General features: G+C 46.9%; 1 protein-coding gene across 3 annotated transcripts in view; it reads left to right on the top strand.

Moving 5' to 3' along the window:
• The window catches only part of ASTN2 (astrotactin 2), a 1,048,656-nt gene that overhangs the window by 347,020 nt on the left and 689,236 nt on the right, over nucleotides 1-12,400 (top strand). For all 3 annotated transcript variants that reach the window (XM_027550640.1, XM_027550639.1, XM_027550638.1), the window contains one exon: nucleotides 7,493-7,600. In XM_027550640.1, coding sequence (XP_027406441.1) covers nucleotides 7,493-7,600 — 108 coding nt within the window. The remainder of the gene's footprint in view (nucleotides 1-7,492; nucleotides 7,601-12,400) is intronic.

The following is a 12,400-nucleotide window of genomic DNA, read 5'->3' as shown; positions in this document are numbered from 1 at the left end:
GCTAGAGCTCAGAGCAGTTGTGAGCTGTGTGGTTTAGGGGGCACGGGAAGTTTAGCTACTTTTGTCCTCTTCCCACGACTGGTACAGTTTGTATTCCTTGGACAGTTGGGGGTCAGATGGGTTTTGCATTTCCAAGCTACATATTTTTCTATCTAGCACAGTTCTGGGCAATCTAAAAATGCAATATCGCTGTCACCAGCTCGAGGAAGACACGGAGTCTAAATAATTTAACATGTCACCACCATCCATCATGATACCAAGAGCGAGGGAGATAGAGTGTGGCGGGGTGGGCCTACCAGGGGCTGGCAGAGCAGGTTTGTGGACAGGGCAGCCCAGTGTGAGAAAGCAGATTTGCAGTGAGTTAATTCTCAGGCCCGGGAAAGACTGTTCATGCTAACAACTGCTCCAGCCTTTTCCATAATTTGGCTTTCAAGTTGTTCAGATGCCCTGGTTTGTTCCAGAGCAAACCTGGAGTCAGATCTCTCTTTGCCACCAATTATCTATGTCATTTTAGAAAGAAGCCTCTAAAAACTTCTGAATGTCTCAGTTTATTTGTCAGCAAATTTGAGATAATTCCCATGCAGAGAGCTCAGCGTCATGCTTGGAATATTTGAATTGCTTCCTTATCCAAAAGGAAATGTCTAGAAGTTGGGAAGCTTTGTCTGTTTTATTCGTTGCTTTTCCTCCCTCAGGGCTCCGAACAGTGTTTGCTACAGAGTGGGCACTTAGTGTTGGATGAATGAACACACAAATGGGTGTTGTGATTATTTGAGGTGACCACTGGGTCAAGGACAGACTGACGGATCACACCCTGTAACCTCAAACTCTGGGTCCAGGACTCAAGGTGCCTGAGCCTGGGTCTTTTATTGCGGCTCTGTGCCGTCTCCAGGTGGAGCTAGTGGTTAAGGACCCACCTGCCAGTGGACGAGACATAAGAGACCGGGGTTCGATCCCTGGGTCGGGAAGATCTGGGAGGGCATGGCAACCCACTCCAGTACTCTTCCCTGGAGAATCCCATGGACAGAGGAGCCTGGCGGGCTGCAGTCCACGGGGTCACAAAGAGTCGGACATGACTGAAGCGACTTAGCACTAGCACTGTGATGTCTCCACGCTGCGCTCACAATTCCCCATCCCGTGGCTTTATCATGAGTCATGTGATGTTACAGAGCAAACAGAGGGTGTGTCTCTCTCTCTTTCTCTTTTTTTTCAACACTTTATTTATTGAGGTAAAATTCATGTAACATCAAATTAATGATGAACTATTTAAAGGTGTGTGATTCATTGCCATTTAATGCATCCCCAGGGTTGTGCGACTGTCACCCTATTTAGTTCTGAGCCATTTGCAATATATCAAAAGCAAACCCCATGCTCAGTAGCAATAACTCCCTGTTCCTCTCTTCTCTCTGCCCAGCCCTGACAATCACTGTTTTCTGTCTCTACGTGTTTACTTATTTCAGAGGTTTTCTCTACCTGGAATCATGTAACATAAGCCTTTTTATGCCTGGTTTCTTTCACTTGGCAAAGTGTTTTGCTAAGTTACAAAATGTTGCACACAAGGTCCACGCATGTTTGTTGGAGCATGTCGACATCGCTTTGTGTGGCTCGATGATATTGCGTCGTATGAATACACCATATTTGTTTATCTGTCCATCAGCTGATGGACATTTGGGTTGTTTCCACTATAGGCTATAGTAAGTGGTGCTGCTCTGAATATTCACGTTCCAGTGTCTATTTGAATGCCCTCTCCAGTTCTGTCAGATATGCTGAGGGTTCCTGGGTCATGTGGTAGTTTGGTATGTTTAACATCTTGAGGAGCTAACGGATAAACTGTGTCCCACCATTTTTGCACCATTGTGCATTCCCACTAGCAATGTATATGGGTTCCGGTTTCTCTATATCCTTTTCCAGCACCTGTTATTTTCTCATTAATTCGACTGTGGCCACCTTAGTGCATGTGAAGTGGTATCTACCTCACTGTGCCTTTGGTCTGCATTTCCCTGATGACGAAGGGATGTTTTTCTTGTTTTGGCTGTGCCGGGTCTTGGCTGCTGTGCCAGGGCTTTCTCTAAGCGGAGACTGGGGGCTGCCCTCTAGTTATGCTGCACGAGCCTCTCATTCTGGTGGCTTCTCTTACTGCGAGCATGGGCTCTGGGGTACTCGGGTTTAGTAGCTGTGCGCACTTGCTTAACTGCCCTGGGGCATGTAGAATCTTCTTGGACCAGGGACTGAACTCATGTCCCCTGCATTGACAGGTGGATTCTCAACCACTGGACCACCAAAGAGGCTGAATCAGACAGAAGCCAGGTTCAGAGCTTGTCATTTGTGTGATCTTAGATAAGCAGTGTTGAGGTTCTGAAGGTTGGTTTGTTAGTCGCTCAGTCAGGTCCGACTCTTTGAGACCCCATGGACTGTAGCTCACCAGGCTCTTCTGTCCATGGGATTCTCCAGGCAAGAATAATGGAGTGGGTTGCCGTTTTCTTCTCCAGGAAATCTTCCTGACCCAGGTATCGAACCTGGGTCTCCTGCATTGCAGGCAGATTCTTTACCGTCTGAGTTTGCCCCTCAGTAAAATGGATTCTTACCTCTCAGACGCTGTATGAAGTGTGGATGGGTAATTGTACAGAAGGTGCCAGAGCAGTGCTTATCCCGCCATGGCAGGTGCTTTGACGGTCTTCTTCATGCTCCATCCCAGGCCACTCAAGACTGGGAAGACCAGGGGCCTGAGGGACAAGGCGGAGGAACTGCTGTCTCCTCTCCTTCCCTGTCGCCAGCCTCTGACCATTCTCACTTTCTCTCAGCCCCTAAATAGAAATACTTGCACAGCCCTGTATAATTAATGGCTGCACTTTAGTTCACTGTATCACCAATTGCATATTAAAATGCTAGCAGAGGGGGCCCTTTTCCATTTGTCTGAATCATCTCCAAGGCAGTCTGTAATTGGCCTGTGGCCCCTTGCAGCTCCTCTGGACACTCGGAGGCTATATGCCTTGGGTGGCTGCCACCTTCTTACAATGTCACAGAAGGCAGGGAGCCACCCCTCCCACCCAGGGGCATCTCCATTTCGTCTCCTGAGCTCAGGCGAGTGTTGAATTAATGAGGAATGTGCCCTTCCACGCTGCTTTGGTCTTTGTGCTAACTGTTTACATACAGCGTATCATTTTCCTCATAATGACCGTGGGAGCTGAGAGTTACTGTCCCATTTTTTTTAAAGAAGAATGCAGAGAGGTTGGGTGGCTTCCCCAAGCCTCCCCTCCCAGCTCATCACTGGGGTGTGGAGTTAGAACTCATATCTGACTCCAGTACACTAATGTCTTTGTACAGACATGCGTTGCCTCTCATGACTCTTAGATTAAACCAATCTAGAAACCTCCTTGCCTTTCAGTGCCTGAGGGTAGAGACAGTGACTGTTGTCTTTTAATGGGATCTGAGCCACACCATTTTTCATTCAAGTCTCATTAAAAGAAAAAGAAAAAAAAAAGATGAAGCACCTTAGTGGGGCCCGTGGCTTATTCATATCTCCAGATTCGGGCCCTTAATTATATTCTGGAATAAGTGTCATTTAAGTGCCCCAGGATGTGCTGATATGATGGGCGCTTGAAATGTGGCTCATCTGTGGTTGAGATGTGCTGTGAGCATAAAATATACACTGGATTTTGAACATTTGTGAAAGTTATATAAAAAATTTCAAGAACACTGGAGTTGGCATCCATTCCCTTCCCCCAGGGATCTTCCTAACCTAGGCATTGAACTCTGGTCTACCTGCATTGCAGGCAGATTCTTTACCATTTGAGCCATCAGGGAAGCCCAGAAAAAGCAAATGTGTGTGGCTCAGATGCTCAGTCATGTCCACCTCTTTGCAAGCTCATGGACTGTAGCCCGCCAGGCTCCTCTGTCCATGGGATTCTCCAGGTAAGGATATTGGAATGGGGTGCTATTTTCTTCTGCAGAGGATCTTCCCAACCCAAGGATCGAACCTGTGTCTCTTATGTCTCCTGCATTGGCAGGCAGATTCTTTACCAATAGCACCATCTAGGAAGCCCAGTGATAATTTTATGGAAATAAGAAGTTAAGATGATATTTTGAATATATTGGTCAACTCAAATATATTCTGAAAATGAATTTTATCTGTTTACTTTTTTACTTTTTTCATGTGGCTAATAGAACACTTAAAGTTGCATGTGTGGCTCGTGTTATATTTGGAGGGGGGGCAGGTTGATGGAGAGGCAGGCTCTCTTGGCATCAGTTCCTATTCTGAACATGGTGCCTTAATACCTACAGGAGAGAGGTGAGGGTCAGGGGTGTCAGAACGGAGCGGGGTCCTGGAGAAGCCAGGAGCATGGTCTCAGAGTATGTGGACATGTGGAATGATGGAGATGCAGGATCTACATGAGCCTCATCAGAGTTCCTGCCGATAGTACAGATGCTGAGGTTCCACAGAGGAGCTGTAAAAAGTGTAAAATGTGCTCTGATGCTGGGGGCAAGTGACAGCTCTGCTAATCCTCAGCGGTCAGATCACCAAGTTTTGCTTCCTCTGTGCACACCACACACACACAAACACACACTCACACGCCCGCACACACCATACACACACTCACACATGCACGCATACACATGCACACACTCACGCACACTCCACACACACACACACTTACATGCATACCGCACACACGCACACACCACACACACTCACACTCATGCACACACACAAGCACACACTACACACACATGTGCACACTCACACATGCACACACCACACACACATGCACACACTCACATGCACACACAAACACATGCACTTCCCCACATGAGGTTAGCTGTGAGGCAGGCTTTGCAGGCAGACCTCGTTTCACTCCAGCTCCCTCACTCAGCACCTCTCATCACCTCTCTGCGGAATGGCTTATTCATCTGCAAAACAAGGTTCATAATGCCTTCCTTACAGGGATGACTGTGGACATTAAATGAAATCTTTACTCATATTTTATTGTACATCAGCCTAGGGACCAGGGGAAGAGATGGCAGCCACCAGCTGGATTTGAATTGTGGGTCTACAACTTCCCAGCTGTGTGACCCTGGGAAGATTACTAAATTTCCTCCTGCCTTGATTTCTTCACCCATTAAAATGGGAAGGAAAGTATTCACCTACTTCCTGCTGCTGCTGCTAAGTCGCTTCAGTTGTGTCCAACTCTGTGCGACCCCATAGATGGCAGCCCACCAGGCTCCACTGCCCCTGGGATTCTCCAGGCAAGAACACTGGAGTGGGTTGCCACTTCCTTCTCCAATGCATGAAAGTGAAAAGTGAAAATGAAGTCGCTCAGTCGTGTCCCAACTCTTCGCGGCCCCATGGATTGTAGCCTACCAGGCTCCTCCATCCATGGGATTTTCCAGGCAAGAGTACTGGAGTGGGGTGCCATTGTCTTCTCCGACCTACTTCCTAGGGTTATTGCAAAGATTGAACAAGGCAATGCAAGCCAAGGGTTTAGAACTGTGCCCGGCAGAGAGCCAGCGCTACGGAAGGGTTGGCTTTTCTTACTATTGCCTGGTGACTGTTCCAGCCTCCACTTCCCACTGCCCCCATCACAGCTAGGCTGTCCCAGTATGAAAGACTCCTGCCTGAAGCCTGTCTTGCCCCATTCACCATAACATGCCATTTGTTTGGGAAAGGAGCAAAGATGAGAAAGAAGAGGAGAGAGGAAGGGAGAGAGGGTTTAGCTGGGATGGTTAAAACTACTGCAGTGGCATTAAAGGGCATGGGGTAGACTCCTGACAGGCAAATCCCTTCCTTTTTCTCTGCCGCCCAAACACAGCAGGAAGCGTGACAGATGCTTCCTGTCCATAAGGCAGCTATTTCATCTCATGCCCTCATTTTCCCCTTGGCTAAACATTATGTGTGGGTGAACCAAAGACCCTCTTTCTCTCTCCCTCCTTCCAGCTCTCTGCCTCCCTCCCTCCCTTCCTCCTTCCTTCCTTCTTCCCTTTTCTATAACAGTAAAATATTTTAATGGCAATTTTAAAAGCCTACTGGCCACTGAGACCTCTGTTCTTCCACTGCTTCCAGAATCTCCATGGGGCTTCTGCCAACTCCATTTCGAAAAAGAGCCCTTACATGGGGGAATTGCATCTGGTTGACTCTGGGGTCCCCTGCTGTCTTCAGGTCCAGCTCTTAGTTGCTGGGAATTGGGAGGATTTGTGCTAAAGGGCAGGGGCAGCTCGTGGCTAAAGACACATGGGAACAGTGATCAGATGTTCATGTCCCTTTCTTTCCTCCGTCCATTGCAACACACTGCCTCCAGGAAGGAGCAGGACATGTATTCCATTTTGTTCCCATTTTACAGAGCGTTACACTGAGGGGCGATGCGACACTGGTTAAAAACTTGAGCTTGGCCATCAGTCACACCCACATACCAAGTCTGACTTCACTCCCTGTTCTCAAATCACTTTCCTTTTCTGGACCCTGGTTCCTTCATCTGTCAAGTGGGTGTCATGATGCTTCCCTCCCAAGAGGGCTTTGAATTTGGGGTGAGATGATGGCTGCAAAGCTCATACACAGCACTTGACACTTTGTGCTTAAAGCACAGTCTGCATTCCCTCTTGAACCTTCCGTGACATCCCAAATTAAGCTCCAGGGTGCTCAGTGTGGCACTCGGGGGCTTCCCCTGGGGGGCACTGGCAGACCCTGCCCAGCCAGCACTCTGCTGCAGCGCCTCCTCCTCCCACCCACACTCCCCTCCCCCGCCAGGGATGCTCCAGCTCTTACCCCTCCTCCCACATCCAGTTTCTGCTCCTGAAGCCCATCCATCCTTCCAGCCCTGCCCTAAATCTACCCCTGCCCATAAAGCCTTCCCAGGTCCTCCGTGTTGGGATGAATTGCTCTCTCCTGTATTCCCAGCATCTCACTGTGTGGGAAACATGGCCATGAATTAGGTTAAAGGCTCCTTAGGATCCATTTGTCCCCATGACTAGCTTATGATCCCCTGGCTGGCAAGGACCAGGCGGTATCTCTCTTTGTTTCCCCTGAGTCTGGCTCTGGGCCTGGCATAGAGTAAGCACTGGACTGAAATGTGTGTGTGAAATTTAGTCACCTGGAATGCTTTTTTAGAGGCAGATCTATCATTCAAAGCAACAGTGCACCTATCAGTTACCTGGTACCCACCCAGGACCAGGGAGTTTACACGTTGTACCTCCTTTAATCTTCAAAGCAACCCCATAAGATTAATAGCTTTTCCCCTATTTTAGAAAGAAAGGACCCAGGACTCAGAAAAGGGAGGCATCTCCTCAAGGTCACACAGCCCCGAGGCTGCCAAGCCGTGGTGAGAACCCAGGCCCGCATCACTGCAGAGCCTGAACTCCTTCTATAAATCATGCCAACTCCTGGATCACTTGGGATTTACAGAGACTTGGGTCACTTGGGGGTGGGGTTGCTGGTCTTCGGGATGGATGGGGGATTTCACTTCTGGAGGCCTGCAGTGACTGATGGATTGTGCTTCTTGCACAGGGGGCATCAGCTTTGGGAGAACCAAGGGGACGTCCGGGTCAGAGGCAGACGATGAAACGCAGCTGACGTTCTACACAGAGCAGTACCGCAGCCGTCGCCGCAGCAAAGGTAACAGAATCCAGGAGAAGGTTCCTGAACCAGGGTTTGTAGGGGGGAAATCTGGGAAGCAGCTCTTGTGCTTCATGACAGACTCTAAATCTTCTTCTTCAACCTGGTCCTGGTCCAGTTAATCCTGAACCTGGCATCCGATACCCTGTCTACCCATTCTCTATTTCTCTCTGTCTTGCCCCAGTCCTCAGAGGATTCAGAGATGGTTTTGTAAGTTTATGCGTTTCTTTTTTTAAATCCATCACAATAAAAAATCAAATCGAAAGGAAAATCAGAGTAAAGAAACTGATTCCGACTCCGCTCAGATGTGTGCTCGGTAATTCGCGCCATGCTGTGTTGCGTATTCTAAGGGGCTGACAGCTTAACTCAGAGATTCTTAGCAACCAAACTGCAAAATGGAACATGCTCAGCAGTAAGATGCACAGAGTCTGAGCGGGTAAAACCAGCACTGGCCCGGGAGATCCTATTTACCTGATACAGAGACCAGATGGAGTTCTCCTGTTGGTTCCTGTAAACAGGACTCCCTGCAACTCTCTAGACAATGTTTTGTGTTTTCTACAGAGAGAATCGGTATTGATGCTTGAATGCATAATTTTTTTCTCAAGATGACACTCAATGTAAGAAGACATGAAAATGCTGAGGCAGGACCCGTTACAGGGCTTAGACCTTGTGGCTGAGGTCCAAGGTTCACTGTGGTAAAATGTGCTTTCACTGTGTGTAAAATGTGCAGATTTCGCTGTGGTAAAATGTGCTTTGAGGTCCACGGCTCACTGTGGTAAAATATGCTCTCAAATAGAGCACATTTCAGGCCATCACCTGGGAATATAATTCCTCAACCATGAGTGCTTTTTAAGGACAACAAAGTAGCAAGTTCAAGATTGCAACCTTGGAGGGAATTTAGGGTGCAAGCATGTATTCCCAGCAAGTGATTAAGGGCATATCCATGAGCTTGGAGCACGCCCTGGAGAGGATGGAGGTTCCCTCGTGAACATAACGGCAACTAATCTAGGTATGTGGCCATCTATGCTCCCTAGTCCCCCAAATTGCATAAAAGGATTCCACCCATACATGATGGACAGTCAAGGGCACCTATCATGTTGCTTCTCTGGGTGCCTTGAGCCTTGGGCAAGTTATCTACCTATCGTATCCCTCAGTTCTCTCCTCTGTGTAATGGGCCTTGGACCTGCCTCATAGATTTGGAGATGAATTTTCTTCTGTTGCATTAAAAAGTATCATGGTGCCTGGTAGATGCTAAGGGCAAATAGTTCAGTTCATTTCAGTTGCTCAGTCATGTCTGACTCTTTGCAACCCCATGAACCACAGCACAGCAGGCCTCCCTGTCCATCACCAACTCCCGGAGTTTACCCAAACTCAACGTCCATTGAGTCCGTGATGCCATCCAACCATCTCATCCTCGGTCATCCCCTTCTCCTACTGCCCTCAATCTTCCCCAGCATCAGGGTGTTCCCAGATGAGTCAGCTTTTCTCATCAGTTGGCCAAAGTATTGGAGTTTCAGCTTCAGCATCAGTCCTTACAATGATCACACAGGACTGATCTCCTTTAGGATGGACTGGTTGGATCTCCTTGCGGTCCAAGGGACTCTCAAGAGTCTTCTCCAACACCATAGTTCAAAAGCATTAATTCTTCTGCACTTAGCTTTCTTTATAGTTCAACTCTTACATCCATACATGACCACTGGAAAAACCATAGCCTTGACTAGATGGACCTTTGTTGACAAAGTAACATCTCTGCTTTTTAATATGCTGTCCAGGTTGGTCATAACTTTCCTTCCAAGGAGTAAGCCTCTCTTAATTTCATGACTGCAATCACTATCTGCAGTGATTTTGGAGCCCATAAAAATAAAGTCAACCAATGTTTCCACTGTTTCTCCATCTATTTGCCATTAAGTGATGGGACCGGATGCCATGATGTTAATTTTCTGAATGTTGAATGTTAAGCCAACTTTTTCACTCTACTCTTTCACTTTCATCAAGAGGCTCTTTAGTTCTTCACTTTCTGCCATAAGGGTGGTATCATCTGCATATCTGAGGTTATTGATATTTCTCCCAGCAATCTTGATTCCAGCTTGTGCTTCTTCCAGCCCAGCGTTTCTCATGATGTACTCTGCATAGAAGTTAAATAAGCAGGGTGACAATATACAGCCTTGACATACTCCTTTTCCTATTTGGAATCAGTTTGTTGTTCCATGTCCAGTTCTAACTGTTGCTTCCTGACCTGCATATAGCTTTCTCAAGAGGCAGGTCAGGTGGTCTGGTATTCTCATCTCTTTCAGAATTTTCTGCAGTTTATTGTGATCCACACAGTCAAAGGCTTTGACATAGTCAATAAAGCAGAAATAGATGTTTTTCTGGAAGTCTCTTGCTTTTTCGATGATACAGCGGATGTTAGCAATTTGATCTCTGGTTCCTCTGTCTTTTCTAAAACCAGCTTAAACATCAGGAAGTTCACAGTTCACATATTGCTGAGGCCTGGCTTGGAGAATTTTGAGCATTACTTTACTGGCGTGTGAGATGAGTGCAATTGTGTGGTAGTTTGAGCATTCTTTGAGATTGCCTTTCTTTGGGATTGGAATGAAAACTGACCTTTTCCAGTCCTGTGGCCACTGCTGAGTTTTCCAAATTTGCTGAAATATTAAGTGCAGCAGTTTCACAGCATCATCTTTTAGGATTTAAAATAGCTCAACTGGAATTCCATCACCTCCATTAGCTTTGTAGTGATGCTTCCTAAGGCCCACTTGATTTCACATTCCAGGATGTCTGGCTCTAGGTCAGTGATCACACCATCGTGATTATCTGGGTCATGAGGATCTTTTTTGTATAGTTCTTCTGTGTATTCTTGCCACCTCTTCTTAATATCTCTTGCTTCTGTTAGGTCTATACCATTTCTGTCCTTTATCAAGCCCATCTTTTCATGAAGTGTTCCCTTGGTATCTCTAATTTTCTTGAAGAGATCTCTAGTCTTTCCCATTCTATTGTTTTCCTCTATTTCTTTGTATCGATCACTGAGGAAGGCTTTCTTACGTCTCCTTGCTATTCTTTGGAACTCTGCATTCAATGGGTATATCTTTCCTTTTCTCCTTTGCTTCTCACTTCTCTTCTTTTCACAGCTATTTGTAAGGCCGCCTCAGACAGCCATTTTGCTCAGGTATTATTTTTTGTTTTAATTAATTCTTACTGGCATATAGTTGATTTACAATGTTGTATTAGTTTCAGGTGTTCAGCAGAATGAATTCTGTGTGTATCCATGTATCCACTCTTTTTTCAGATGCTACTCCGTGTAGGTCATTCCAGAGAACTAAGCAGAACTCTCTGTGCTCCATAGTAGGTTCTTATTAGTCTGTGTTGCAGATAGTAGTATGTATATGTCAACCCCAATCTCTGAATTTATCCCTCCTACTAAAAATAGGACTTCCATGTAATCCAGCCTGGAGAACCCCATCGGCAGAGGAGTCTTGCAGGCTAGCATCCATAGGATCTAAAAGTCAGAGACGACCAAGGGACTGGCAATTTATGATCCAGCCATCCCCCTCGTGGGCATATATCTGCAGAAAACTGTAATCTGAAAACATAAGTATACCCCAGTGTTCATATCAGCACTGTTTACAATAGCCATGACATGGAAGCGATGTAAATGTCCGTCAGCAGAGGAGTGGGTAAAGATGTGTCGTGTATGTATGTATGTATACACACACACAGATGCAGTGGAGTATTTAGCCATGAAAGGTGGGCCTTATTAATGTCCATGCAGTTTTCACTGTTGTTTTCTGTATCTCCTTACCCCTGGTGCCTTTCACTGAAAAGGCCCCCTAAGGGGAGTGTCTCCCTGGACACAGCACCTGGAGAGGTATCTCGGACTCTGCAGACACCAGAATACACTTAGCTCTCACTCTTTCCATGCCTCAGCCCTCTGGAATCTGCTGCAGTGGAGACTTAGAAGCTGGTGATGGATGATTCTTGACCTGTCTTCTCCCTCCCCCAGTATGACAGGCAGAATTAGGGCTGGGGAAGTCAATGAGTCTTTTCCAAAGAACGGGGCTATTTACAGCTAATTGGGAAGACATCTTTCATTGAGTGTGTCCCTTATAAATCGGAGTTCAAAAACAAAATCAAAAGCAAGCCACAGGACTTGAGATGAAGAATATGGCCCAGGGGCTTCATACCCTCCGAGAGACTGGGCTGTGTCTTCCGGATGGTGAGAATGCCAGGGCTGTGATGCACTGCCCACCGCCCCCCAGAAACACACACACCTTCCTTCCCAGCCCTCCTGCCTGGTCAGTGCCAACGCTGCTCCGTCCCTCTCCTCCCTACTGTTGCTGACGGCCAGGCCTCTCAGCCAGGCCTCTCACGCCTGCTCTGGTTCCCTCCTCCTCCTCCTCCTCCTCCTCCTCCTCCTCCTCCTCCTCCTCCTCCTCCTCCTCATCTGTATTCTGGTTCTGTTTGCTTGCTTGTTTTCGTCTCTCTCTCTCTTTTTTTTTTTCCTCTCCCCTTTCCCTTTCCTCTCTTCTTCCCTTCATCATCTTTCACTGCATTCTTCTCATTCCTCCGTCTTTTTTTTTAATTAATTTATTTTAATTGGAGGCTAATTACTTTACAATATTGTAGTGGTTTTTCCCATACATTGTCCATCTCATTTTTTGTTCTCTTCTGTGTCTTCACTGTTTTCCTTCTCTCTACTTACTGCCTCTTCTAGCCTCTCCCTTGCTTTTTTCAACATTTTCTAGTGAAGCCTTTCTCCCTGCTTTCCTCCCCACTTCCCACAATATCTCAGCTATTTGTCAA

Source organism: Bos indicus x Bos taurus, chromosome 8 (assembly GCF_003369695.1).
Source record: "Bos indicus x Bos taurus breed Angus x Brahman F1 hybrid chromosome 8, Bos_hybrid_MaternalHap_v2.0, whole genome shotgun sequence".
Classification (NCBI taxonomy): domain Eukaryota; kingdom Metazoa; phylum Chordata; class Mammalia; order Artiodactyla; family Bovidae; genus Bos; species Bos indicus x Bos taurus.
Note: the sequence above shows the minus strand (reverse complement) of the source record. Positions and strands in the feature narration are given on the sequence as shown.